At 39.2% G+C, this 24,142-nt stretch overlaps 2 protein-coding genes across 14 annotated transcripts; one reads left to right on the forward strand and one right to left on the reverse strand.

The window, feature by feature from the left end:
* Window positions 1-361: 361 nt before the first annotated feature.
* LOC109643633 (signal peptide peptidase-like 2A) lies at window positions 362-13,701 on the reverse strand. 12 transcript variants are annotated; one of them, XM_069528875.1, is made up of 17 exons: window positions 13,490-13,701; window positions 12,121-12,231; window positions 11,592-11,774; window positions 11,153-11,242; window positions 10,921-11,054; window positions 9,915-10,069; window positions 9,727-9,823; window positions 9,428-9,529; window positions 8,539-8,620; window positions 7,891-7,965; window positions 7,294-7,350; window positions 6,730-6,783; window positions 4,091-4,190; window positions 3,287-3,367; window positions 2,621-2,781; window positions 1,448-1,478; window positions 362-867 (listed from the first exon to the last, which is right to left on the reverse strand). In XM_069528875.1, exons 1-17 carry the CDS (start codon window positions 13,541-13,543, stop codon window positions 827-829), a joined length of 1,608 nt encoding a protein of 535 aa, XP_069384976.1. In that variant the 5' UTR covers window positions 13,544-13,701; the 3' UTR covers window positions 362-826. The 12 variants fall into 12 exon arrangements, with proteins under 12 accessions (XP_069384976.1, XP_069384972.1, XP_069384990.1 ...); XM_069528871.1 differs by having other exon boundaries at window positions 12,121-12,234; window positions 13,490-13,700; XM_069528889.1 differs by lacking the exon at window positions 6,730-6,783.
* Window positions 13,702-19,203: 5,502 nt separating this feature from the next.
* Window positions 19,204-23,860, forward strand: LOC109643632 (gonadotropin-releasing hormone II receptor). 2 transcript variants are annotated; one of them, XM_020108801.2, is made up of 4 exons: window positions 19,204-19,362; window positions 20,598-21,152; window positions 22,085-22,289; window positions 23,081-23,860. In XM_020108801.2, exons 2-4 carry the CDS (start codon window positions 20,601-20,603, stop codon window positions 23,605-23,607), a joined length of 1,284 nt encoding a protein of 427 aa, XP_019964360.2. In that variant the 5' UTR covers window positions 19,204-19,362; window positions 20,598-20,600; the 3' UTR covers window positions 23,608-23,860. The 2 variants fall into 2 exon arrangements, with proteins under 2 accessions (XP_019964360.2, XP_019964361.2); XM_020108802.2 differs by having other exon boundaries at window positions 20,632-21,152.
* Window positions 23,861-24,142: the final 282 nt, after the last annotated feature.

Consider the following 24,142-nt stretch of genomic DNA (forward strand, 5'->3'; position numbering starts at 1 on the left):
GTAGGATGAAGACAGGAACATTCATGAAAAATAAAAAAATGTATACATGTGCAACACTTTACATTGTGCAGAAACTGTTCAGGATATTCAAGTGATCATGTGTTAATGACAATGTGTTCATTACAAACCCACTGATGATGACCAATACCTCAATGACCCCAAAGACGGTCACTCTAATCTGACCAGTGTCCCTGGTTGAAGGGAAGGGCAGCTCCTCCTCTGGAAGATACGGGCCTTTCACCATTTTACATTCAACATGAAAGATTTTCTAAATCCGTGCTTTTTTATCTACTACAAGATTTTATTTACCGTTCACATTGAGCAAGTTTCAAAAGGACAGAAAAATACACACATAACAGCATTAGGTTTAAATTGTTGATTTTAATATATAAGGCAATGGAAGAAATCACATAATACAAACACAGAAACCTCAAAACAGTTATCAAAATGTGTCATTAGGCCGCTACAAGTAATTGAAACCCCTATCCCCACCCTGTCCACAATGAACCAACCGCCAAGCTACACATTATAAAGTGCTTTCTGATTTTGTTGTTTGCAATCATCAACATCATCAAGGCAAAGGCATTACAGTTTTCCGAAAGTGAAGCTGACATACATTTCAGGCACTAAACAACACCTCTTCACCACTTAACATCTCTGTTCAACTTACAATTTTATTTAATTTACTAACAATTCACAGCAGTCAGAAGGAACCTGCAATGTTTTACGAAAGTGTTGATCTGTTCCCTCACTTTGCAAATGTAATATTAAAAAATATATCTTTTAAAAAGCATCCAGCAGTTGGGTCCACACTCTTCACTGTGAGTCAGCATCTTTCTCCACCTACGGAGCTGTTAGTTCTTACCTCTAAAGAGACAAAGCAAGAAGTTAATAATTCTTTAGTTGAATTTCAGTTCAATGAATACCATTGTAAAAGAAAGACAAATCACAGACTGCATATACAACAGTAGACCAGAGATATGTTCTACAGATACCAAACCATAGAGACCACATACACCAAACTCCATGCCACCAGCTTAACCGCAAGCAACAACATGCAGAGGACAACATACCAACATGTTGGTCACTGCATGAGGAATGAAGTAAGAATATTAACCAAAAGCGAATGATGAAACAAGCTGCAAATACAACAAACTGCAGGAAAAAAGAAACAAGGTTAATGATTTTACATGGCCGAGTCCAATTTGGAGTGTGGCTGATTAGTTATTTTCAATCAACTAGAGACACCTAGTGGTCAGCTGATGCAAAATACTATACTGTTCTTTTTATTTTATCACCCTGGAAATGAGGGGTTAAAACGTGAAAGGAAAAAGAGGATGAAAACAAAAAGGAAAGAGGAGAAAAGACACGGCGGTAAAAAACAAACAAACAATCTAAAATGGGCAGAGAGATGCAGGGGAGAAATCTGGGTTAGAGGGAAGCACACCTGGCAACAATGGTTCCCTGGAGTCCAAGACCTGGTGAAGAAGCGAGATCAGAATTGATGTTCAATTTTTTGCTATCTAGCTGTATTCACAGAATACAAATGCTGCTGTGGTCGTTAAAGACGACTGAAGTGAAATTATGAAAATATCACGTCCGTAGCTCATTTAGGTTCATGTCATGATCACCTCAGACTAAGAGTAATCAAATCACATACGTCTTTTCACTGTACTTTCAATTATTAAGGGAAAGATCTTTTGAGAACTTCCCTGCTCTGTAGGAAGATAGTCATGAATATCATTTGTGTTCACGAATTTACAGATGTGTCAGATGACAATGCATGTGTGCCTGTGTTGGCGGGAGTGAGAGAGAAAGACAAAGAGCATGCAGAGTCAGGAGGAACGGAATGAGCGTAGCTATGAAGAACAATTTTACCAATTTTAGAAAAGTATCATTTGAGGTGATCAGTGTTGACACTGTGGCAGTGAAAACCCACAAATCAAGTGTAAAAATGCATTTAAACTTAAGGGGGTCAGAAACATCCTTCATATGTAGCCCAGAACAGAACTAGGTTCCCACATCTAAAACAATGTTGCCACATGGTTCCCAGGCCACCTCCGAATGTGGTCTGAGTGATCGGATCTCAGGACGGATGTTAGTACCAGGTCTGAACGAGGTCTCAGTACCTCGATCTGCAGAGAGCTGAACATTAAAGCTTTCTGTTATATGCTGTGGGCCGTGCAGTAGATAAAAGATGGTATAAAGCATTCGTTGATAGAAACGTTCACTGTCACAAGTGAGTTCACATACTTTTCAACATCAGGGAGAAAATAAAGGAAAACTACAGAGAACTGCCTGAATATCATCCCTTCAGGTTTACATTCAGTACTCTGAAAGTATCATTCATTGGTTATTTTCATATAAGTAAATATCTACAATATTGTCAAAGTGGCCTACAATGCACATACATGCACATCTTGGCAATAGGCCTTGCTGTGTACTTCAGTCTTTGGAAGAGAAATATGTGGACTTCTGTTTTATGAAACGGTTCTAAAGCTTGTGTCATAGATACAAGAGAGGTTTTATCCTTTAGATATACGATAAAATACAGCCATCAAGCACAGCTACTGTGCCAACCCTTTATAAGAACACTCAATTCTCTCTCTGGTTCCCTCACCTCATAAGTGGTTCCTGCCCAGAAGTGCTTCATCTCTCCCCGGCACCCAGCCACCACGGCGGAGGTGATCAGGGTGAAGGGCACCAGGTAGAGGAGGGCAGGCTGACCCATCCCTGACAGCAGCATGACGACAAAGGTCAGGATCATTCCGAGCAGATAGGCTACATGGCATGAGAGAGACACACAAACACAGAAGAAAACAGACAGACTTGAAGCTTCCAGCACATTCAAAGACAATCATAACTTGAAACCAGGAAATTAATCAGTAAACTGCTTAATATGGGAAAATGAATAGATCTGCAGCACAGCATTCACAGCAAGAAGGTCAACATTTTACAAAAATGACCTATTAATATAACACACTCTGTTAAAGAGCTATTTCAAAGCAACAATAGAAAATATTTGGGAATGTAAAGTGTAAAGTTCAGTGTGAAGACTGGAATAACAACATGTGACAACTTAATACGAGCAATATGAAATATTTAAAACAATTAATGACGACATACTGTACATTTACTCTTACATATTAAAATCTGTGCTATAAACCAACAATTACCTGAACAAAATGTTTTATTTTTAAACATGTTTTCTAGCAAGTTTTCATGTGTTAATGCAAAGTGACGAGTAGAGTAAAGACAAGACAATAATGGTTTATCTATGGGGTACCTATGCAGCAGCTGACAAAGTAGATCTTCTTAGTGCTGTTGATCCACACATCAAACCTGCTGCAGTAGGCCACCAGCAGACCTGTTGACAGACAAATGCAGACATGCACACAGTTTGTGCAATGAAAAGAGTGTGTGTCTAATGTTATTTAAGTATTGAACACTTCAGAGGACGAAGTTTATAAAACTTATACGAAAATGATCCATAACTATCCATAATAGCCTAGTTCACACCACACGATTTTTAGCCCAATTTTCCAGTTCCGCATGAGTTTTGGAAGTCGCCATCAAAACCCCAGATCGGAGGGTTTGTATGAATTCCTCAAAGACGTAAATCAAGGTGGATGCCGGCACGTCAGACTCTGACCAGATTTCTGGCAAGCTGAATACCTAGATGAGTCAGCGACAAGTACGGCCAATCAGACCGCAGAATAGGGTGAGGGTAAACGTAGTGATGAGATGCCCCCTGATTATATTCACAGCACGTCTTTAATTGGGAGAAAAAAGCAACCAGCAAGTGTGTGAGGGACTGGGAAACACAAACTCAGTGCAGCTTTGGCCTCAGATAGGCTCGGACAGAAAAATGCGGCAGAGTGAGCCACACTCTATTCTATGAACTTTGAAAGTCGTGCAGTGTGAACTTGGCTTGAATACATTTACATTTATCGTCTTTTCTTTCTTTGTACCACTATGGGCTCTAATCTGCTCCATGCAACCTAAAGTTTATACTGGAGTTAAACTGACCGGTGTCCAGCAGCCTCTGTGGTAATCAAAAATATTTACCATCAACAGTTTAAGCACCCACCTGGAACAATGATGTCTCCGTAACCCAGGATGGAGAACTGCATCCCACACAAGTTCTGAGCCCAGGCTGAGAACCGTGGGACACGCATCACCACTGGGAGCTGGAAACATAAAACATTTTAGATGTGTGTGACAGTAGAACAGTGAGTGAACTGTTGTTTGTGTTAAAGCAACTCAATCTGGCTACAATCCGAGTGGAAGGTCTCCACTTCCTATCAATTTGACAAAGCTTAGATTTCATTCTGTTAATGTTGCTAATGCTACTGCAGCAGTAGTAATGCTCCCACCAAACACCTAGTTCTCCTTTATGCTTTGGACTTCCTCCTTAAAGCTCTAATTGCCATTTCGTCACCATCATTCAATACACACTTACACAAATACCTTTCTGAACACAGTTTCATTGTTAGTACACAAGCATATTCACCAAAAGAAAACAGTAAACATAAACTTATGCAGGAGAAACACTGCTCCATTTATCCTGAAATAACATACCATGCCTTTCTGCAAGCTAAGTGGGAAAATATATATTTTTTTTTTAATGTTCAAATGTAATTTGAATACAAACAACTGCCCCTAGGCAGTTATGCTATGATTTAATTAGGGCTTCACGATATATTGAAAATCATCCGTCATTGCGATATCAACATGCACAATAGACATTTCGCAAAAGATGGAAAAACCTGTGATAAATGGTGTTCCATGCGCCACTCATTTACACTTTGCATGTCAATTTATTTGTCCAATCAGATGGAGCCCTGCTGCTCTTTATGATATCGAAGACATTCAGATCATTGACAGGTTTTACCTTCAATGACTCATGTCGGAAGAAGAGAATAGAGAGAGAACAGAGAATTTGAGAACAGGAGCGAGGCGGCTCCGTCAAATCTCGCTCTGCCTCCTCCAACTAAATTCTACTGTGGAAACTTCTACTGATCAAGTTTGCCCTGGATCAGGTTCATCATTATCAGTGGTTGATTAAATAAAAGTTGTTTGTTTGATGCCAAAATATCAACAGTTGCATGTCTTTTCGCGCACACGCACACACACACACAAAACAACAGACTTTGTAATCCTAGTAAATGAGCAGGAGGAGAAGCGGCACACTTGTTTAGCTTGATGCAGTTAGCACAGCACATAGAGACACAGAGAGGTGCAGTAAATAACTGACTGAGCCGCTAAATACTGTAAGAAAATATCACTTTTCGGAAACATGTATGACAAGACCCCAAATTAAAATTGTAAGTGGACTTAGTGGAGCTGTGCATGGCTCCCTGGTGTCTGCCCCGAACTTGGCAGTGCTGCGGTCGGGCTGTGCGCCTTCTCTGTTATATCGTCATCGTGATGTTAAAAGTTATCGCATATCGCATGTTTTCCTAATATCGTGCAGCCCTAGATTTAATAAAATTTTTAAATGTTTCGTAAAATAATTCTGCTTTCACTTTTTTGAAGGGGCAAGGGAAAAAAATCATAGGTAGATTACACAAGTGTCTTGCTTTCATAAGGTAGCTAATGGGATAACAATTTGTTCTGCAGGTTACAATATTTACATATGTATTTCTTAGTTTCATGTTTTATCATCTGTTAACCAAACTTTAATAGTAAGTTTGAATCCCTGTGTGTCTAAATTGATTTATCGGCACCCACCACTTGATAATATTATATTTGAAAAAACAGCTAAAGACCTGGTATTAACATCCATCCTGAGATATCTCATCAACAAGTCCACCGCTGTCGGTACACGTGCTCACACCTGGGATTAAAACGTGTCCTGAATGTGTCTCCCGTGACCACCTGTGATTGGATCTGCACTTGATATGCACATCAACACGTCCGTTATTTCTGTCTCACTGTGTTTATGTAACTGCAGAAGCAAGCAGTAGAGGGAGAGAACAGTCAGGAGGCACTGAATGAATCTTGTGCTGCTGTATTGTGAATTAAGATTTTAGCAATCTAAGAAAAGTATCATTCATTTGTCAGTGTTGATATCGCAGCAGTGGCCACAAACAAATCAACATATAGGCACTGTAGTGCAGTCCATCCTAAGTGGCCCAAGATGTAATCATTCACACAGCGAAAAGAATGAGGCCACATGAATCAGGCGAGTGATCAGATGTTACATTCAGGATTTGGGTGCGTTTAGACTTGTACTTAGACTAGAGCTGACCACTTGTGATTGGATTACTCGGAACAAATGGATGGTAATACTAGGACTGAACGGGGGGGGGGGGGGGGGGGGCGGGCGGGCGGACGGGCACACACACACACACACACACACACACACACACACACACACACACACACACACACACACACACACACACACACACACACACACACACACACACACACACACACACACTCATTAACTCATTAACTCATTGCATTCCCTAGCCCCTTACCATCATAACTAAATGCCTAATACTACCCCTAAAACCAAGTCTTAAACAGCCCATTCAAAATTGTTCAGAAAGGGAGGACAGGCCAAAATGTCCTCACTAATATATCTGTACCTTTACATACACGCCTAGAGAACCTGATTTTGCTCATGAGAATGTTTATGAGACCAAAACATCTACAACCCCTACAGCAGGATCTAGCATTATAAAAAGAGGAGTGGACTGTTAACAAGTCAAACCTTACTTTCTCAGAGGGAGCCTGGGGTTCAGCTGGGACCTCCACCATGTTACCTTGCGTCTACGACAGAGCCCACCCAACCCCAACGCACAGTTAATCAGTCAGTCAATCAGTCCCCTCCGGGTGGCAACAACAAGCAGAGCAGACTAGCCAGGATGTTAATAAAGCTGGTACAAACTTGATAGCTTAGCTTTTAAGCTTGCTGTGACTGAGATGACCATCAAAAGATTAAAAACATCTGCTCACTTCCTGAACACAAATTTACTCCAAAAGTTAATTTGTTCACCAAGTAATTTTTTCCCTTTTCAGTCTTACAATAAAGTGAACAATCTTCTTTTTTAATTGTCTCTTGCTATCATCAGGAAAAAATATCCAGGGACAAATACAGTTCCTGCAGGTGCTTTATAGCTATTATCAACTCTAGAAATTAAAACTAGTATTAAAAAGTCAGTCCACTATTTCTAATCATCCCAATACTGAAAACAAATGAAAGCAGTGAAAAGAATCAATGCGGAATCTGATCTTTTTGCAAATATTTGGGAAAATGCTTAGTATTTCAGGGGAACTTACCTTCTCCCCAGATGCATCTGGGCCCAGTGCAACCTGCACCATGATGCTAACACCATTCTGTTGACAGAGAAGGATCCCAAACATTCATATGATGCCACTCATCTCTTTATACAGACAAAAGAGCAAAAGACTGTTAGCCAAAAATTGAAAACACTCCTTATATTTATAAATATGCTACTTAGTCTGATTACTTCTATTACCATCTATAAAAATGGTTGTAATTCCTGAACAGTTAATGCAATATTTTTGTTATACTCCTCGATTAAAGCTGAAAGTCTTCACATCAACCACATCTTGATGGCTTTGTTTCAAATCAATGTTGTTGGAGAACAGAGGCAAAATTGTATCACTGTACAATATATGCAGACTTGACTGTGTGTGTGTATGCTTCCCTTTCTAAATCATAACTTACAGACTCTAACAAAGCCATTCCATATCAGAGTAGTAAAACATTTTCGTGAATCTTTAAATCTTGGGGGCAACAAAGGGTTAAAGATAAAAAAAGGAAATACGTAAGATCAGCTATATTTTAAATCAATGGTGGTTAAGTATGTGGAAAAAGTCTGCATTTCGCGCCTTGTGAGAATACATTCATACCTTGGTGAAGAAAGGAGTAATGAAAACGAAGAAGACGTCATACACAAGTAGGAGGCTCAGCAGAATAACACAGATCTGAGAGATAAAAAATACATTTAAAAGTCACACATCAACTCCAGAGCTGATAAACCTGAAAGAAACATATATGTTTTAGCATTGCCCTGCTTTATCACAATATTAGAGCCTATTTAATGTGGAATTTGGGGGGGTGATGCCAATATGATAATGATATAGATACATTTTTATTTTTATTTATTTATTTATTTTTTTAAATGCAACGATTTTTAAAATGCCATTATTTAATCATTATGACAAACAAATTAGTTGAGGGATGACAATTTAAATATTAACCATATGCTTTATCATTAACAATTATAATAATAAACACAACTAGAATACATTTTATAAAGCTTGAATAAAGACACTAAACCTAATATTACGGAAATTGTAAACATAAATGCAGATTGTTTCTGTCTTGCTGTAAAATAAAGGTTTTGCAAATGCAAATGACAAAACAAGAACAAAAACCCTGATAATGTTATGTCTTTGAAAGGCCTATATATAGGTCGGGTTCTATCAAACATATATAGCCAAGAAAATTCTCCTTAAGCTCCACAAGGTTCAAGCAAATGATGAAAGAAAAGCTACCTTGAAATTGGATAGAGAAATTGTCTTCATGAAGTTGAGGCAGAAAGCAACGCCCAGGAGGTCCTGCAAGATCCAGATCCACCTACAAGGGCACAAAAGATTAAATGAAGTTAAACTAAGCAGCCCAGCTGTCCTCCTCCTAATGTATTCAGCAGAGAAAGATGGTGTATCAAGATACTAAAGCAGCTTTCAGACATGTATTGAACTCTGCAGTTCCTCCATATTGTCTCCAGAGGAGATGCATGTGCGAATGCAAATGACAGAGCGAGAGGCTCCTCAGTCTCTGTGGACGTTCTCTGCATGGCCTCCTAGAATAATGTCCATAGAATCCAGGAGAATCTGACCACAGCGGGGGACTCCTTGCTGGATTCATGTGAACACGGCTGTGCAGAGAACGCTGCGTGGTGCATGTGTGAAATCCAAACCCTGTGTGAAACTATGTAGCCAATTCTCCAGATTTCATCTGCAGGTCATGTCTGAAAACAGCTATAGTATTAATGATAGCACCTCCTACAAAAAGTCTTTACCCAAATCCATGATTCATTCTTCAGCATAAAGCATCTTAATTACTTAAAAGACAACATTATTACCATGTTAAACGTAACTAATTGTGATACTAAGGTTACTAATTAAGCTATAGACAAATTGTTGCATTTCTATACAACATAAATCTGTATTTGTTAAGATGTGATTAAAGATAGTACCATGTAGTGATGCTTGAAATTAATTAGGTTTTGCAATGTAAAAAGCACTATGATGAGGCCGTTTAACAGATCACTTTAACCAACAAGCATTTTCTACTTTGCCACCAAAACAGTCTCTGGTGGTGGAACAGACATGTGTGAGAGTGTGAGAGTTTAACAGACAGAGGGACTGTGGTGTCTTGTACCTGTCTTCATTTCTGTTGACTCCCCAGACCACAGCAATGCTAATGCACACAGCAGCCAGTATGAGAGACCTCACTGAGAAGTTCCAGGTTCGGATAGAGAAGCTAGAAAAAAAGAAAAATACACTCAAATAACCAAAAGCTTTTTTCAGCTTGCAACTGAGAATCAGGCATTGTGTGTTTGGAGAATAAAGCAGGAAACAACTAATGTTCACATTTTCCCTGACTGTCCCCACTCTGTCTGACTTGTTATTTGCTTTGTATAATGTTTTGTGTCTTTGTTGAAAGAGGGTTGCTCATACCTCACAGTGCCACAGCCAATTTTTTCCATCACTGCATCAAAACAGCTGAACAGTGCAGAGGCACATGCCAGGCAGAATATAGCAATGATGACGTAAACTGGGGATAAAAGACAAACAGAACACACCAATGAAACACTGAATCATGTCAATTCTTTGGACACAGAGGAGCTGTTTTACATCCCACTAACCAAGGACATTGTAGAAGAAGTACATGAGGACCAGCATCCCACACATCATGGCGACAAAGATAACCACTTTGAGAGGGGAGTACAGGGAAAGCTCTCCGCTGTCTGCTTTGTTGTCTGCTCCTCCTTCCAGCCCTGCACCACTGTTCAACCGATCTCTGCCACAAACATAGAAATGTATGAATTATTTTGTGCGCATTCAAATCTTTTCAACTCAACATCGATTGTCATATTTCAATATGTTCAAATTTAAAAGGTAGGGTTAAAAAAAATTCCCGAAAACATATTTTTGTCTTATTTGTTGAAATCTTCTTCACGCCCAGACAATAATTGATAAGTCAAATGTTCAGTGTGTAGAATTTAGTGACATCTAGAGGTGAAGCATGTTGCAGCTGAATACCCCTCACCTCACCCTCCCCTTCAAAAAATGAAAGAGAACCTGTCGTAGCCTTCAGTTGTCTTTGCAACTCAAAAGCTGTCAAGTTTGTCCAGTTTGAACTACTGTAAGAAACATGGCGGCCTGCTTAGAGAGGACCCGCTCAAGATGTAAATACAAAGTATTTAAATATAAAGGGCCCATTCTAGTGTAAAGAAAACAACAATTTGTACAAAGCAGATAAAACACTAGTGGAATTATTTTTTATTCAATTTCTGCCAATAGATCATTTTCACCTAAATCTTACACACTGAACCTTTAAGTCATTTGAAAAAAAGGGAAACAAGCTGGTAGCTGTGGCCCTGGCTCCTTATGAGTTTTCAGCCAGAAAGGCAAACAGCAGAGTCAGAAATCAGAACTTAGTGATTCAAAGACAAGTCAACTTCTAGCAGTGGTCAGGTAGCGCATGTTCATGTGTTTTTGGGGGCGTAGCTTTGACGAGGTCGATAGGAGGGGGTGGGATCTATCGGTTGCATCTTTTTTCACATTGTTTCCTGCTCTTGTTATCTTATCCAGGTTTACCAATCCAAGGTTTAAGCATTCAGCCCTGTATGTGCAACTGCAATATCTCACCTCTCACATGTCCCACTCCAGTAGCCACCCAAGGCAACTGTGACAATGGCTATCAGTAGGATGACTGCTATGCTTGCATCAATCTTTGAGAGAACTGGAGCGTACAGCTTCACCGTCATCCCTTCACCAATCACCTGAGGACATTCACAGAGATTCATCAAATCGACCTTTATAAAGTGAGCTGTTACAAGACCTAATACAATAGCACCAGAAAAGGTAGAGTCTGCCCGACCTGCTGTGCGTCCAGAAAATCCCTGTACCTCATGAGAGCCAGAGGAATGTGAACCTTTGCATAGTCAGAGTCATTGGCTGATGGAGTGATCTGAAAAAAAAAAAAAAAATGAGTACAGACGACTTGTTTTTATGAATACTGTTACATTTAAACAATGGAAAAAAAAAAAAAAAAAAAACCCACTTTGATTTACATAAAAAAATATCTATAGAAAAAATAGAAACCAACAGATTTAAGACACTGGTGTGTCACTTCCTCATTTCTGAATCACTTCTGCATTTGTATCTTACATGTTACACTTGTACACACCAACACTAGTTTAATGATCAGGGATAGATCCAATGGTTCTTTTGTTAACAATTTCAAACACAGGACCATAGGTGTCAAATCACATACCTTTGCACAATTAACACAATACAGTTGGATGTAAATGTCCTACCAATGATTTGTTGCTGGCAATTAGCAAAGTTGTAGCTCCGAGGTTCTGGGCAACCAGAGCTTTCTGGCTGAAATCACAGTCCCCCCTCATCACCACCAGTGCTTTGCCCTTAACAAGATCTGGACTGACCCCTGAGCCGTTACATAGCATAGTGGAAGTCAAATTCACCAGCGGATACTGGGTCTGGAAAAGCAAAAAACAAGTTATTTCACATGGTAAGATGAGGAAGAAAAGAAACAATTTTCCCCATCATAACAATTGGGAGGTAAAATGATAATGAGCGTTCAATACAATTAAGTAGTTTCATCTAAAATTGTTGTCAATACCTCTTGATTGTTAATTCTTAATAAATGAATACATATTTATGTAAGTTTGCTACCAAATGCTACTATGTTCTGTGGAACATTTTAAAAAATAAACCAAAATATTAATTAAAAGAAACAAAATGAAAGGAATGGCTTGAGGAGCCAATGAAATGATCTGACCATCACAACAGAATAGTTCCTAAAACCAGGTTTGAAAAACTTACAGCACCATCGAGGGTTTGTGACAGTGGGGTCCAGGAGTGATTGTGGACGATGCAGTACTCTCTATCTGTAATTCCGTTTGAAATGTGCAGAATCGCTTCTTGGCAGTTTACCTGCTGGGAGAGGAAAGTGGTCAGTCTCACATTGGACTGTTTGCTCTGCTTGTGCAAATGCTTGGTGCACTTCATACTTGGTGGATCCATCCCAAGAGATCTGATCAGAAGTGGAGTGCGTTCAGTGCACCTGTTTACACCTGGCATTGAAATGTGTCCTGAATGTGTCTCCTATGGTAACTTGTGATCAGATCTCACTCACTGTTCTATATGAAATAACTGTGTATGTCTTTTCTGTTCGCAAATAGTGAATGATGTTGTTTATAGCCGGTCTGAGTTTACAGATGTGTCCACTGTCAGTGTGGGTCTGTGTTTTGGCACAAGCGAGCAAGCAAGAGAGGGGTAGAGAGAATGAGGAGTCAGGAGGGGCAGAATGAATCAGTTATGCTGTGAAGAAGGATTTTACCAATTTAAGAAAAGTATCAATCAACTTGGATGTTGTTGTGCTGGCCACAAACAATTCAACATATGGGCATTGAACATTTTTAGACATGCTTGATTCATGGTGAGGGGCCGTCAGTTGAGTTGGTGGTCAAACAAGATGTGGCCAAAGATGTATTTTCCTTCACACAGCAAATTGAATGTGGCCACCTCCCAATGTGATTTGAGAGACACATTGAAGGTGCATTTGTGTGTGTTCACTTCTGAATTTGGCACTGCACACTTGTGATCAGGATGTTAGCACCAGATATAAAATGGGTCTTAAACGCTGTCCTTTCACTTGGAAATCAACAAACCTATTCCTGCTGTGATGTGATTGAGATCAAACTTTTGTTCTCCTTCATCATTGTGTTAACTCCAAGTGGTAACTACAAATTAAACACAACTAACACAAAAGTAGTAACAAACAGGAAACTGTGTCATAAAAGTCATAAAATGTCACATCGCAAATGCGAAACCTAACACTTTATTATTTAAAGTCACGGAAAGTTCCATATTATGGATATATATCAAAATATAATGACAGATGAATAAATCAGCCCAGTTCACAGATGCTTCTTTGCGTCGGGGGGAGATCACCCTCTGCCAAACCTCCATTTATATAATGACTTGTTTGGTTTCGGTTTCAGGACAGTCCAGCTAGCATTAGCTCGCTAACACCACGGCCCTTCGGACACACAGATGAGCCCAGTGCCTCGAGCACAAACTGAGCAGACGTTTCAATGAGCTAACAGTGGCTCCAGCTAACGTCAATTAGCCTCACTGGGCCCGCTAACACACAGCTAGTCCAGTTCTCATGGTCGGTAGCTTAACTTACCCGCGCAGCCACGAAAAGGGCCAACAAAGTGAGGGTTTTCACGGCTCCCTCCATCGTGATATCACTGGCTTGTCACAGAGGTTTGGAGCATCGACATCAGAACTCAGTTGGCAGGTGTCTCTACTTCTTTAGCTCGCTAGGTTCGTCTCATATTCACGGCTCCGCTCGGTGCTACTTCCTGTTGTTGTCTCGTGACTCCTGACGCGCTGTTCCGCCGCTTTAAACTTCACTGCGTTGCTGACGTACCAACTATATTCATACACTACTTCTATATTTGTACATTAAGATGTTTCATTTATTTATTCCCGCATCTCTTCATCTGTTTATCGATGTATTATTGCATTCTCACACATATTTACTTCTGGATCTCTGGATTCCAACATAAAATCTATTTATTCTGCATTTCCACATTTATTTATTTCTGCATTTCTACTTTTATATATTTCTGTATTTCTACTTTTATTTATTTATCCATAGATTCGTTAATTCATTAGTGGATTTCCACATTTTCTGTGTTTCTACATTTATTTGATTATGTCTTCATTTCACATGTATTTATTCATATATTTGTATTTTTCTACATATATTGCTGTATTATTTCTGTATTTCTACATTTATTTACTTATGTCTGTATTTCATATGTAGTCATTCATTTATTTGAATCTTTCTACATATATTCATGCATTATTTCCACTTGAATTAATTAATTTCTTTCTGCATTTCTACATTTGACACGCGTGTTGAGTAGACAGTATAACATTATCACATGAATCACTTCACAGCATACTCCAGTCTGACTCTATATTTACATGACTTGTTTTTCATATTGTACACCATTGTCACTTTAATGGCCTCGCGCTGAATATTCCAGCGATATATGTAAATGTGTATGACTCACAGAAATCCAATCAACACCATTCAGTGTAAAGTGACCTAGGATGAAGAAAGATCACATCATCATGTTGTTCGTAGTGATCAACCCTATCATCCAGCACAGTCCTCAGCTCTAATTAGCTAATGGCTGCTTGACCGAGATGTAATCAGATGCTTGTTGTGCCTGATATGTCTCAGTCCTAAGTTTTACACGACTGCCCTTTCCATGGACAGCTATAAATGTTGAAAGTCTATTGGTGCTTTAATGCAGGTATGCAAATCAGCAAGTCAAGATCGTTATCAAAATTAGAACCAGTGTTGTGATTTTTGGCAACATACCTCATTATGGTGGGGTTTAATAGTAGCTAGTGTTGCCATGCCAACAAGAATGTGAAAACGTGTCTAGCTTAAAACATGTATTTGAGTCTGGTTTACCCACATTATCTAGCACACATGCAGAATAAAGTGAATATCATCTGTGCCTTTTTCAATTTATCTTTATATGAATTAGTAAAGAATATCTGTAAATCTTTAAATGTAAAAGCATCATCAAACCTTATGGTTTATGGTTTAAATACTAAAACTACAACACACACACACACGCACCTTTATATTTTTGTATATTTTCTTTATTCCATCAACAAAAACAATTACATCTATCCTTTCTGTTGCTTTTCAACTTAAAAACATAATTCAGTGTGAAATGAGTGCACTGAGTGCATTGGATCATGACCTCGCTTCAGGAGCTCAGAATGAACCAAGCCGGACGAATAGTCTGACAAATAACAAAATGTTTCGGGTCAGCATGTTCTTTTCTTTCCTGGCTGTAACTTGAACACCACATGTAAATTGGAACCAGGGAAATTAATCCATTGCAATATGCACAACAGGTCCTGTAAAATACAAGGAAGTCATCACAGGAAGGGGACCAAGTAGTGCTTTGACAGTCCCTTGGCTGGAAGTATCAGTTTCTTCATATCAAAATGTTGAATATTGTTTTCTGTGCATCTCCACTTTAAGTATAATCTGCTTTTACTGCAAAGTCTAAATGTGTTAACATATATTTTGTAAATTGTGTGTCCTGACTGCTTGAGGGGTTTTTAAAGACGTAGCATCACATGGTGAAATTTGGAAGATATGTCAAACATTTTGTTCAAACTGGGGAAACCTTTCAGATGATTACGGTCTGTTCTATACTGAACAACAACTGAACATAAAACTTTATAGATAGAACACATTTATTTCACACAGCCTTAACCCAAAAATCCAACACCACTTAAACAGTTTTCAGAAATTAACTCCAGAGAATATCCAGTGTATTGGGTGCAGAAGTTGTCCAGCCTTTCACAAGCAGCAGGAGATTCTCCGCTCAGACATGTGGTGCAGCAGGCAGAGGCAGGACGTTACATAATAAGTCTGCTGCAGGCATCAGCTCCTATCACCAAAATCTCTCTCTCAGTGTGTTCTACATGTGTTGTGCTGTTTTTTTCACCCAGATATATATCCAGATATTATATTTGTCTTTTTTTTATGCAACTGTCAGATTTTTAAGCCAAACACTAAGACACAATATGAAAAATGAAATAACTGAGGTAAATGAGTAACGATGTGCACACTAGATATTAATCAAGTTGAACTTGACAAAATGTTCACCTAGCTCAAAACAACAGTGATGGGTTCTTCAAGTTCGCTGGAGTGTTGATTCTGAATGTTTCCTGAATACTAATAAATGGACATCAATAAGAAAGAATGTGATGCAGACACAAACACTTGACAGACCACCCAGCCTCAGGGCACAATTACTCATCCGAATGAGATCACAGTCCAGCACATACACTGACAAACAACAAGAACAACAACAATTGTCTTGACTCTAGTAAAATCCAGAGATTTGAGTAAAAGATTTACTTTTTTTTTTTTTTATTCCTGTGCAAAGAAAAAGTTCAAAATGTTTTTTTTGAAGCGCACAAAATCGAATCAAAATTACAACATGTATCATGATGTCTATCAAATATTTCAATGTGTGATTATGATATGTATTTCATATCATAGTTTCAATAATAGTTATTTGCTTTTATCTGCTTTCTTTTCCTTTTTTAATTTCATGTAAAGTGTGTTTGGGTATTGTTAAAGGTACAGTGTGCATATTTTAGTGATATCTAGTGTTGAAATTGCTGAATGTTGCAGCTGAACACCCCTCATCTCACCCTCCCCTTCCAAACATGATAAAAGAACCTGTGGCAGCCTTCAGTTGTCATAAAAACTCAAAAGGTGTTTAGTTTGTTCAGTCTGGACTAATGTAAAAAATATGGCGGCCTCTGTAGAGAGGACCCCTCCATGCAAATATAAAGTATTTAAATATAAAGGGTATTTTCTGTTGTAAAGAAAACTACAATTCATACAATTTAGATGAAACAAACTAGTGAAAACATCATGAGGATTATTCTACATTAAATATCTGCCAATAGTTCCCTTTCACCTAAATCTTACACACTGGACCTTTAAAAGCAATATACAAATGTATACATGTATTCTTTGTTTTCTTTCTCTTCTTCTTCTTTTTAATATAAACATTATTATTATTAATAGACCTAATGATAATAATAATACTAACAACAACTTTGGTTAACAGTGGTAAATAAGGAATTGATCAACCATATGAGGAGACAGCTAGCCAACAATGTATTGACCTTGCTAAGCCTTAAATGTGCCCTCACATTGTTTCAGTTTCTCATACACAGTCCTGCCATGGAAATGGACTTTTGACGATGTAATGGCAGCCTGTTGGTGGCCTTCACTCTTTCCCTTTTTTGTTTTTGCATTTCTCACGGTGACATGACTAAAGCAGAGGAATGTGCTGTGAGAAGTTGAAAGGCTGCTTTAATCCCTGTCACCTCTCCTCCTCGTCTTGGTCTGTGATCAACTTTCAGTGGAATATTGCCATTGAAAAAGCGTGTTAGATCCACTTGGACATGTTCATGAAATCTCAGTAATTCACATGATCAGACAAAGTAGATGGCTCTCATCAGGGCAAAGTGCCATTGAAATACATTTGTAAGGAAATGAAAAACCCTCGTAGGAATGATATGTCTTTATGCTAATGGTTTTACCAGAGCTGATACACTCTTCTGTCTGTGTGGTGAATAAAAAGCCAAAAGAGTCAGTCCATTTGACTTGAGTCAGTCCATCAGGACCAGTTACTTCCATCAATAGTCTGTCTTTACATCCATTCAGAGGTGTTTATGCCTCTATCAACACATCGAATTGTAGAAACTTGTGTTAAAAGTTTGTCCCTTCTGTGTTGCACACCTATAAACTATAGAAATGTGGCTATGGATGACACGTCTCCACTTCCTTCCCCACTGTACAAAAATGAAGCTAAGGTATCCTAGACTTCATTTGGAGGCAGAGTCTGTGTAGTCGTGATCGTGGTGTGGAGGAGGGAGATCATTCTCAGCTGTCAATCATGACAATCCGCTTCTTACTTTAAAACTTAAAATGACCAAATAAAACCAAACTTCCTGGAAATTATTCAAAACTTCAACACATCATAGGAACTACCTTAAATGACAGAAACAATATTTGAGTGTACCTGGGATCAAGAAGTTTCCATCTTTAAAGGTCCAGTGTGTAAGATTGAGGTGAAAGGGAACTATTGGCAGAAATCTAATGTAGAGTAATCCTCATGATGTTTATGTAGTTCTCTTTACCACAGAAAAGCCCCTTTATATTCAAATACTTTATATTTACATTGAGGGGACCCTCTCTACGGAGGCCGCCATGTTTTTTACATTAGTCCAGACTGGACAAACTAAACACCTTTTGAGTTTTTATGACAACTGAAGCTTCCACAGGTTCTTGTTCATGTTTGGAAGGAGAGGGTGAGGTGAGGGGTGTTCAGCTGCAACATGCAATTTCAACACTAGATATCACTAAATTCTGCACACTGTACCTTTAAAAACGTATAAAGTACGTTCATGTGGTGTCTGAATAAAGAGAAAAATCTGTTCTCGACTTAATGAGAATGCTACTTCCCCTCGGAACATCTTTGAAAATTTGGTACATGAGTTGCTAACATCATCGCTCATTAACCAATTAACATAATTTTAGTTTTGTGAAATTGTCAAATGTTGTCAAATGTTAAAACATTTTCACTTGCAAACTACACATCTGCCTCTCTCAGGCATCTGACACCATTTTGAACAAATACAGACATTTCATTAATACCGATATATTTAAATGATCTATCAGTCACACCTGATCCTCTTTCTTTACTCTTCGTTAATGTGAAAATATTGGACAGAAGTGTCAATGTGTTGTTTAAACATTACAAACACTTTTATAGGACTCAGTTTGTTTACAGCTTCCATGAGTTTTCCACATTCAGAGTGAAGTTGGAACAACAACTCCAGAAAAAGCACCCTCTGTGTTTGCTGCACAGATTTCATTAATGCTGGTTTCTATATTCCTGCAGCGGACAGGCTTGACTTCTCTTACTGCAGACATGCTCATGTTTCTCAAAGTAGATATTATTTTTTCAGCAGCACTGAGACACTCAGCTGCCTGGGTCCTGCCTCATGAATCATGTCTGATGTTACAGTTAAGTTTACATATGGCCCTAACAACATCTGAGCGGCTCTGTTATTATCCCCGCTGTTATTTTTTATTATTAATATCAAGTCCAAATTATTGAATGAAATATATTGAGGGAAAAAACAAACCCTCATGGTTCTTTTCTTTTCTGGTTTGTCAGTGAGTGTGGAGTTGGAGACAGACCACACCCCGGAGGTTTGTCCTGCTGGGCTCTGATTGGTATGCAGATAAAGGTGGAGCGGACGCAGAGCGCGCAGGACGCGCATGACGCACAGGACAGAAGAGGAGCTGCACATATGTGCTGGTGGAACCTGACGCGTTCCTCATCTTACAGCTGCTGGGATCTTTTCCTTTTTTTTTAATATTCCAAACCTGCGCATCAGCCTCAGCCTCCACAGCACTTGAACGTGAGATTGTCTTTTCTTTGGTTTCTGTGATCGCTGTACTCTGCAATTACAATGAACTGTGCGTAGTATTCACTATACATATTTACTATAATGTTATGTTTGTCTTTGTTGCACATGTGGCCATCAAATGATTAGGATTAACTAGACCGTGTAAATTCAATCAAACGTTTCAATGTAAAATATGTGAATGAGAGATAGTTAATGTTCTGCCTGTAGTCTCATATTACAGATATTCTCTTTAAGAAATCTAAAGAATTGTCAATAACAGTGGCGCAAACAGTAATAAATTCAGATGTTTCCACTGAGATGATTTATGATATCTGAAGTTAGTGTCCCTTCATGTTTATGACTTAACAGCTACCTATTTTAATGAATTTAACATAAGGAGAGATGCTCATCCTGAATCCTTAAATAAGTCCATTGATTTTCTCATCATATGATGAAATGAGGAGGTGCAGTGTCCACTGTTAAGAAATTTGTATGATTATTTCAAACATCACTTGCTGCACGAATATTGCTTAGTGAGGCTGTAGATCCACTTTAGTTTCAATGCCACGCACAAAGAGAAAATAGTAGAAATCTCATATATGTCTCAAAAGGCTTTTTTAGTAGAACTGCTGCTTGTAGAATGAATCCAGTGTCATATACAGTCATATAGTATAGTGCTGTGCATGTGTGAGCAACTACATTAGGCTACTATAGTAGTTTTATTAGATATATCTAATAAAACACAGACTTACAATCACTTTTGTAATCAAATATTAAATTAATTTGCTTGTTGTATATATTTATTTGGAAACAGTTTTGTTCTGAGACCAGAAACTAAACATTCAGTATATGGTAGCCATAGTGACTGAACACTAATGTAATCTATCATGTTCTCAGGCTTTCTAAGAAATAGTACTTAAGAGCACTTCAGGCTGGCAGGTTGTGTTTAAATGTTTTAAGTGTATGTACTCTAGGAAATGTGTGCATGTGCATACAAGATTAAATTAGCTAAATGTACTCTATAATGTTTTTTATGATCCTCACAGTACATTAACTCCTCCCTTGCCACTTCACTGAGTTGTAAAGACACTGATGTGTCCATATATACAACTTGAATGAACTTTGCCCACTACTTGGCCCCTGACTCATCTGTCCGACACCTGGTTGATTTCCAATTGTTCTTTTACTCTGGTTAACGATGCTCTTCACATGGATAAGCAGCATGTTTCTTACTTTGTGCGCCTCAGAAAATGATGAACACCACTCTGTGTGACTCTGCAGCGACCATGCATCACCTGCCAAGAGACCATCAACTCAACTCCAGCTGGAACGGCTCCTCTCCCCATTCCAACTGGACCGCAGGGGGCGACACCCTGCAGCTGCCCACATTCACCACAGCAGCCAAAGTCAGGGTGACAATTACCTTCATCCTCTGCGCCACGTCGGCCTTCTGCAACCTGGCTGTACTGTGGGCAGCCCACAGCGATGGGAAGCGTAAATCACACGTCAGAGTGCTGATAGTCAACTTGACTGTGGCTGATCTGCTCGTGACCTTCATCGTGATGCCAGTTGATGCAGTGTGGAACATCACAGTCCAGTGGCTTGCTGGGGACCTTGCCTGCAGGCTACTGATGTTTCTCAAGCTGCAGGCGATGTACTCCTGCGCCTTTGTCACTGTGGTGATTAGCCTGGACAGGCAGTCAGCTATCCTCAACCCTCTGGCTATCAACGAGGCCAGAAAGAGGAACAGAGTCATGCTGTCTGTGGCGTGGACCATGAGTGTCGTGCTGTCAGTCCCTCAGGTAAAGTCACTTAACAACAGGGGCCAGGGGACAGAACTAGTTTAAATCAAACAGGTCTGATTAGGTGTGTGGTCCGATAAGTGATGACAGCCACTGTCTTTGCTCTGATCGATATTTTTAGGTTAAGTTTTCTCTCAACATCTGTTCCAAAAGTAATATTTTACAACCTTGTAACAAAAATGTATGCAGTGTGTGGCGGCCAGTTACTCTCCCATCCCCAGTCTGAAAAAAAGATGAACGCATCTGCAAGAACAGCTTTTTGCCAACATTAACATTTATTTACCAGCCTGTGGCTCTTTCATGTTTGTAACAGACGTCACTGGAGGCACTGTGGAATAATATCAAGCTGTGGCGACACAAATAATTAGTTAATTCCTCGTTGGTTTTTTTATTTCTGCAATTGAAATGCTCAAAATAATAAGAATAAAATTGATTTACAGCCAAATAAGCTTGGCCTGATCGTGATCCGTGCATACCAGCATCCTGCAGGCTTTTGTCTTCATCTTCCTCGTTAAAAAACATGAGATGAGGCTGTTTTGGAAAGAATCAGATGAAGGCATGCATGCTATCATTGCTTGTACTTAGGAATTCAAATTAAGAAAGATATATACTGTAAAATCCTTGTTTCTAACTTATAAGTGGATGATTTTTACAAAGTGGGAGGATGAATCCACTTCCTGACCACAGATATAAACTAAATGTTAGCATCTCTGGAACGGTTATCTGAAAACCCGGGCATATTAAACAAATAGCATCTGCATGACCAAATAGCAGCACAGAAAATAATTCCACCACATTTCATGTCCTTGGACAACATCCACCACCTGGCAGGTCGACCACAGTGATGACCTGGCCACATCCAAACACATACGAGCATCAATGGATGTTACTTCACATGCTTGAAGATGAATAATGCTCCTTTCCCTCCTCAGATATTCCTTTTTCACAATGTGACCATCATTCATCCCAAGGACTTCACTCAGTGCACGACCCGTGAAAGTTTCGTCAGTCACTGGCATGAAACTGCCTACAACATGTTCACTTTCTCCTGCCTGTTCCTGCTGCCTCTGGCCATCATGATCATCTGCTACACAAGGATCTTCTGTGAGATCTCCAAACGACTGAAAAGCCACAACTGTAAGTTTAAATCCAGGCTGATGCTCAGTGGATCAATATTATTGACTATCATCTGCAATTAATTCACCTCTGGGGGTATGAACCTATATTTTGAGCCTTCCAGTGTAGACAGTGAATATCTGGGCCTGAACTACTGTTTACCATTTACAGTCCGACTAGTTTCTTTTATCACGCAAGTCAAAAAAACAGAAACCTTCCAGCCCCCAAATCGTGTCCCTCCAGATTCTACATATTCACATGCTGAATTATAGAGATTACAACCATGTTTGAACTGAATTTATACAAAGCTATCGTGTGCGTATGTGTGAGAATGATATTTGCTAAATGTCAGGGTTAGTGAATGAATTCTATCAGGTCAATATTGGTAATCCCTGCTTGACCTCTGATTGAATACCCATATACAAACATACCTCAGCTCTTTTGTTTAGTCCTACAATAGAATGACTGTAGTCTGTGAGTTTTGTCCAAATACAATTTTTAGAAGATCTCAGAGAACCTGGCCCAGGAAAACTTTTTATAATTTTGGATGAGTCAGAGTCAATCAAATTGAAACCTCAATCATGAGTAAGGACTTTTCTCTAACTCAGCATCTTTTCGCTAACTCAGCCCTCCCAGACTAAACCACTTGAAATCTTGACAAAAACAAATGTATTATTATTATCAGTAATCTTAATATGAATGCAGTAAGAGTGCTAAAGTTTTCACATGTGACACAATACATTTAATCTGTATTTGTATCAAGGCTTTGATAATGTGTTCTTTGTTTTCTTTGTCATCTGTTCTGCCTCCAGTGTCGTCCAACGAGGTGCATTTGCGGTGTTCAAAGAACAACATCCCCAGAGCCCGGATGAGAACTCTCAAAATGAGTATAGTTATTGTCTTGTCTTTTATCATCTGCTGGACTCCGTACTACCTGCTGGGCCTGTGGTACTGGTTCTTCCCAGACGACCTTGAGGGGAAAGTCTCCCACTCGCTCACCCACATCCTGTTCATCTTTGGTCTCGTCAACGCCTGCCTGGACCCGGTCATCTACGGCCTGTTCACCATTCACTTCCGAAAGGGCCTCCGGAGGTATTTTTGTAGAGCTCCTCCAGCGTCTGACCTGGATAACAACACTGTTTTAACTGGATCTTTCACTTGTGCTGCCAATATTTTACCACTGAAAAGAGAGGTGAGCCCTGCCAGCCAGGAGAAGTTCACGATGTACGGTAACAATCACAGTAAAGAAGAGTCAACATCACAAGGTGGCAGCTTTTTAACAGCAGACATTTATACAGCTCGAGATCGAAACCAGTCCAGCTCCGACAGCACCATGTGAGGACAGGAGGAAAAAGACCTGACAGTTTTATATAATGTTGTATAACTATATTATTTATTCATCTTTATTCAGTGTCTAATGTGTGGAGTCCTGTATCTCTTGAACACTGTCATTTTACTGAAAAAATTATGCTTCTGTATATAATAAAATGAAAGAAATATATATTTCCTATAAGAGGAGAAACTTGGTAAATGGATGTTTATGTGCTATGAATCTTGTAATTTGACATCTTGAATTAAATTAAATGTATCCACTGGGATGAGAGTCTATTTTGAATCTCTTGCAGGCAAAAGTCCAGCAAGCCCCGTGCAAGTGGGGCAAACACAAACTGCTGCAATTGTAATGAAAAAAAAAAGAATCATGCGGTGCAATTTGTCAGTAGATCTCTAATGCAAACCCACTTATGTCTCTATTGATGTGTAGCAGTTGGATCCCTGAGGGGGCGGCTGTCCACAATCAGTGAAAATGAGTCATATTGCACAAACGGAAAGGCCAACTTGTGATGAATGAATTTGTTGCAGGGATCAGAGATCAT

The sequence above is a fragment of the Paralichthys olivaceus genome, chromosome 1, assembly GCF_024713975.1.
Source record: "Paralichthys olivaceus isolate ysfri-2021 chromosome 1, ASM2471397v2, whole genome shotgun sequence".
Lineage (NCBI taxonomy): Eukaryota > Metazoa > Chordata > Actinopteri > Pleuronectiformes > Paralichthyidae > Paralichthys > Paralichthys olivaceus.